Genomic DNA, 6,059 nt, shown 5'->3' with positions numbered 1-6,059 from the left:
ACACTAGGTTAGTTCTCACCCACATCTTTAAAATGTTACTCTCTGTTTTATCATAGAACAAGACACCAAATAAGCACCAGAACATCCGTAAAGGTTATGACACCATAGCATCCTTTTACTCACTAATTATTTCCTCCCCTATAAAGGAATATTGTAATGGCCTTAAAACAAAAATAAATAATAATGCCCTAAACATTCTTTTATCAGTCTAATGTGACATGAAAAAAAAATAAAGAAAACACAAAGCATTGATGATGGTGTTACATCATATGTATTCACTTTCATGCGTATCTGTTGATTGCTGAATTGAGATTCATGTCACACAGTATTAAAATAGATTTTGTGTTCAAATAGTCAACTATTCTCAGGTTTTTCTTCATGAACATTCAAGGCTTTATTTATAAAGCAACTTAAATGACTGGGGAAACAAGATTACATTGTCTTGAGGAAAAGAAAAACACAGTGCAAATAGGTGCTGATTTTAATACCTTGACTTAAACAGGTTTATACAATTAAAATCTAACCAATATACAGTGTTCGGCTGTCTGATAGAAATTGTATTTATTATATATTAGAAGGTACATTTTATCCATTGGTATTTCAAACACTCATTAACTTAGCAATACTTTAAATAAGGACTTGGTCAAATAAAGTGGATAAAATAATTTGAAATAACAATATAAAATGTCTCCACAATATAACCTTGAACTAATAAACAAGATAAAAGATTTAAGCTATTATGATTGAGCATATTAATATTGCACATGGGGTTTGATGTGATTCTGTCCAGATCAGTTAGCTATATAAAGCAAATTCTTAGCTACACAATTGTCTTCCAAAGTTAAATTGAACTCATCTCATACACTACCTTTCTCTGCTTTCTATTCCATTCCCATGGTACACAGTCAAACAATCCAGAATCGTATCGCTTTAATGCACATTTATTTTGGTTGCATAATGTTAATAACAAACATTTTACAAGATACTGTGGGATATAAGTATAAAGAATTTGTTAAACTTCAAATACTATTAGACCTCAGTTCGTGCAACATCATCACTATTCCCCTTTCTTTCAGGCCATCAGTAGAGTTCTTGAAGAAACTCAGAAAACAGAAAGATTTAGACTGATAAATATTTTGAATTGCTTATGTATTCTACGTGTCCATTTCACTTTTAAATAGTACCAATAATCTTTAAATAATCCTGCATTGAAAAATAAATAAATTATGTAGTTAAATGCACTACCAATTGACAGTTGAAAGGGGTCATCAATCATATATTAGTGTTTTTTATTTATTACATATTTTTTTTTACATCGGTATAGTTGTTTTGTCTTCTGTTGTAATTTACAAACTGTCCCACAGATACAAATAATGTAGACTTACAAAATAAATCCAGGTACGCTTACATGGCAAGCAGCTGTTTTCTTGGGCCTAAAAAAATACAGACATGTGCCATACCCAAAAATATCAAGAGGAACCACATTTCATTCAAACACTATTAACATGGCTCTTTACACAAAAAAGTTACGGAATCATTCCAAATCTGCTATTCGGTTTGTAAGTGCCTTTTCTTAGTGAAAACAAGGCATCAGGGCCCCCAGCAGCGACCAGCGGTGATCAGTTATAATCCAGGCAGATCGTAAGTGTCTGTAAATGAGGGATCCCAACAACGTTATATTCCCAGGAGAACTGCAAAGTCACAATTTCTGATAGTTATTTCATCCAAAATACTGATTCGATATTTCCACAAAAACACTGTGGAAGGGTCACTATGAGGGACACTCAACATTGTTTCCGTGACCCAATGATTTGGTTGAAAAAAAGTACCAATTTCAATAGCAGCAAAATACTACAATTGTCTCTTAAGGATGTCTTGTGGTATGATGTGATATTCATACATGTTATAATGGCATCCCCACATCAGGGGAAAAGTCTGTATTTGCAAGAGAGCCACTGTTTCCCAAGAAATCTTGCTATCTGACTGGAGCCAGATGTCCAGTTTATCCATTGGTCATTAAGGTTTTCCACAAGGCACTTTTGTAATTGGGGGAAAGGGGGGTGGGTTGAGTGGATACATAGCCTACATTTTACTCATTTGAGTCTGTTCCTCCAGAACCTGAAGGTAGTCAGGTGTACCTTGAAGTTTTGCTTTAAGTTCATAATACTCATTTTTCCTTTGCTCCACTACTATCTTACTATGGTTTCCCCCTATTAGTGACTTTTTAATATTTTTGTCATGTGGTTTCTCTGGGTAACGGATCTCAAACCCACTCACCCCTATACTGTTGAAATCCAGCCTTTTACTGTCTAAAAAGTTTTGAATGAACATGTTGGATTCTCTCGGCAGGAACTCATCCAGCTCATCAATGGTGCTCAGTCTCTTATTTCGGGGGTCCAGGGGGGACAGTGAGTCCTTGTCTTGGTCAGTGCTGTTGCGCATTATTATTTTCTGTCTCTGGGAGTCAGCAAATCTAAAGCCTGACTCAGAGTCTCTAATCGAACAGGTGTGGCTCTTGCTCATATGCTCGATAGTTTGGGGGATGAACGTCTCCCCTCCCAGGTCATCCTTCTTGCTAGATTTGTTGCGTCTTCTGAGCGTGAGTTGCATGGAGCCACACTCCTGATTCCCCATGCCCTCCTGGCGCCCGGGTGGCTTTTTATTGCGCCTCAGCACAAACACCAAGAGGCAGAAAGCAATAAATACTGTGAGGATGAGCACCACCAGGATACTAAGGATCATGATGGATAGGGGAATTGGACCTCCCGGAGGGGCTTTGCCCACCCCTGCTGGGGACAAGGAGTTCACCACCGGAATAGCACTGGTCAGGATGAAAGGGGATCTAGCTATGAGTTTGGGACATAGGATCTCATTTTTCAGCAGCCTTAACTCTATATTGGAAAACTGCACTGGGGATGCGCATTTGATCTCCTTCGCAGCCACTCCGTCATTCAGCTTCTCCAGCCAAAGTTTCAGAGCCACTAAATCACAGGAGCATTCCCATGGATTGCCTTCCAGATCAATCTGAGTGAGAGACCTCAGCTGGTCTAGGACGCCACTCACAGGCAGAGTCATGAAATGGTTGTTCTTAAGATTTAGCCTAGCCAAGGAAACGCTAGCAAAGATATAGGCAGGGAGGCTCCTTAGCACATTATTGTTCAGATACAACAACTGCAGATTTGGCATGGAGTCAAAGGTCTCTGCTAACACCTCTTTTATGGCATTGTATTCCAAGTACAAGTATTGGAGGTTACTGAGCCCAAGGAACATCTCAGGATGCAGCTGCTCTAGTTGGTTCCCATTGAGATAAAGCCTACGGAGGTTGGTCAGATTTGCAAAGACACCTTTTTGAACTGTGACTATTTGATTGCTGCCCAAATGTAATAAATCTAAACCCTCAAAGCCTTGGAAATCAACTGGACTGATATCTCGTATATAATTACCACTCAGGTGTAGCTTCTTGGCATTTGGTGGTTTGGGAATGAGATCTGCTAGATTGTGTATACTTCTCTCTTGGCAACTCACACCAATGCCAAAGTCTGAGGGATGAGCTTTGCATGTGCAAGGCTGTGGGCAGGAGAGAGGTGGGGTTCTTGTTTGATAGGACATAATTGGAATATGTTTATTCAAACCAGGTAAACCAACAATCCCATTACCATACATTTTAGATGGGTTTGTTGTTTTGGGATCTTTTGTGGCTATGGGGGGTATCGTAGTGGGTGCATTGTCAGATGTTGTTTGGCCATTATCTGGCTGTGAAGGGGGCATCCTTACGTCAAAGTCACTACCTGTTCCCATGGGACACAGTTCCTGTTTGTTTGTTTCTTTCAACAGGCGTCCATACAGGTCACTAGGGGTTTCACATATAGCCTCCCCAATAAAAATGTTATAGGGCATGTTCTCCAACCAAGCTTTCAAGGGTAACAAATCACAAGTGCAATTCCATGGGTTGTCATCGAGCTGCAATTCAACTATACGTCCAATGTGTTCCAAAACTCCAAGATATGGTAGCTTCTGAATCCTGTTTCCTCTTATATCCAAATGTGTAAGGGAGGCAAAGCGAAAAATATTATCAGGAAGGATCTGGACGAGATTGTCATTTAGGATGAGAACTTTCAGCCTATGCAATTTGTTGAAGGATCCTTTTTCAATATACTTGATCAAATTGTAGTCAGCCTGGAGGTATTCCAAGTTTTCGATCCCATAGAAAGTGTCAGCTCGGAGCACTTTTAGTTCATTGTTATTTAAGTGCAGCTGTTTCAATGAACTAAGCCCATAAAAGGCCCCTCCCTCGATGTTCTGTAATTTGTTGTTTCCCAGTTGAAGAGAGACTGCGTGTGTGAAATTGAGAAAGGAATTGGGGTAAAGGATGATCAATAGGTTATTTTGGAAATTCAAATGATAGAGGCTAGAGACTGGGGGCAGCAGCTGAGTAGGTCTGTACACAGTTATTTTCTCACAGTTCACATAGAGGACGTTCTCGATGGACATGCAAGAACAGGCGCTGCAAGTCTCCGCTGAGAGGTCAGAATCCAAGTCAGAAAACGTATTCGATACGGAAAAGGCCAAAAGAACTAGAAGCAGCATTTTGCCTTTTATAAATCCCCCAGAAAACCATTTAGTAACCTTTGAGAGGAAAAACAAACAAACAAACAATCAAAACACAAATTTGTACTATACATACAAACAGTATTTCATAAATGGGTAGTTAATAGCCTACTGCTGATGTTAGTAATGCTTTGGCTACACATCAGGCTACATGAATGTACGCAAATCAACCCATTTCTCTATAGCAATACAGTTACCAAGTACTATTTTATCCTGAGAAAAATAGTACTTTCTCTCATATTAATAATAATAACCTAATAATAGACTAATAATAATTGCCCGATCGGCCTTATAATCATCATCTCCTTCTGATCCATAATGTTACCAAACATAAAATCAACAGAAGAATAAATCATTCTTTATAGCAAGTGGGCCAATTGTGTGGGCATATACCAGGTTATTCAACAAGAAGAGGAGAAAATATATAGGCTACTGCACCCTACTGTATGGTGACATATTATCGGCTAAAACATCCCATGAAGCCTCTGCCCCAGAAGGCATCAAACCATATTATAATTTAAAAAAATGAACAATGTAAAGAATGGATATTAAACCTTTACAACCATGTATAAAAAAAATAACCGTTGTCTTACCTTAAGCGTTTGTAAATGTGGTTTCTTGAAAGACAGACATTGCTCCCATTCAGACGTCAGAGTTGCAGTGAGCTCAGATTTCAGCCTATGCATCTCCTCTTGACAGACTCCACTTGTTTAAAACATGATTTCTCTCGTAGGGTCCCCAGTGTTGTTGTATATCCATGAAGCATTTCAGTGCGGAATGAACTAAAGACAAGATGCCCACCTCTGCGCTAAGACAGAAGGGACTGAAGGCAAGCAGCTGAAGTGACTGCAAAACAACTTCAGCATGCTCTCCAGTTCATGAGAGAGGAGAAGGAAACGAATTGTGCTTCTCCAACACCCCCAGTCCATAGATGCTCGCTGAAGTTGGACTGAATAGTTCAGGCAAAAACAAAACATTAATATGCTACCCACTCGATAAACCGAAATATATCATGCGCGGGTTTACTCACCTCAAAAAATATTAAATTGCGTCTCTTTTCGAATCATGTAGTTCACAGAGCTACCTACCAGTGATGTCTGAGGTTCAGCCAGTCTTTACACCAAGGCAAAGAAAATGAGGGGAAAAACACCACATTGATATTCAGAAAAAAAGGAGAACAGCGACTGTCGCGGAAAATGAATCATTCAGTTTAGTCAGATGCGGGCAATATTCCACAAAATCAAGAAACTGCGTTCAAATAAACTACTGTTAAAACAGTCATCAGGGATCCGGGTAAGAGGGAAGAGGGTGTGTGGTTCTTGTAATAGCCACTGTCCCTGCCTGTGTCATTGGTATGCTGCTTTACAGCTGCATTGAGCTTCCCACACGACTTGTGGGAGGAGAGAATGCAGAGATGCAGAGAGAATGGGGGAGGAGGGGAGGGGGTGAAG

General features: G+C 39.6%; 1 protein-coding gene across 1 annotated transcript; it reads right to left on the bottom strand.

Annotated features, from left to right (window-relative positions):
• Positions 1-925: 925 nt before the first annotated feature.
• On the bottom strand, positions 926-4,623 carry LOC106604962 (SLIT and NTRK-like protein 4). The gene has a single exon (XM_045718265.2). The coding sequence runs from the start codon at positions 4,585-4,587 to the stop codon at positions 2,083-2,085; it is 2,505 nt and encodes an 834-aa protein (XP_045574221.2). The 5' UTR covers positions 4,588-4,623; the 3' UTR covers positions 926-2,082.
• Positions 4,624-6,059: the final 1,436 nt, after the last annotated feature.

Source organism: Salmo salar, chromosome 05 (assembly GCF_965601325.2).
Source record: "Salmo salar chromosome 05, fSalSal1, whole genome shotgun sequence".
In the NCBI taxonomy this organism is placed as follows: domain Eukaryota; kingdom Metazoa; phylum Chordata; class Actinopteri; order Salmoniformes; family Salmonidae; genus Salmo; species Salmo salar.
The sequence above is the reverse complement of the archived record's forward strand: the minus strand, read 5'-3'. Positions and strand labels throughout refer to the sequence as shown.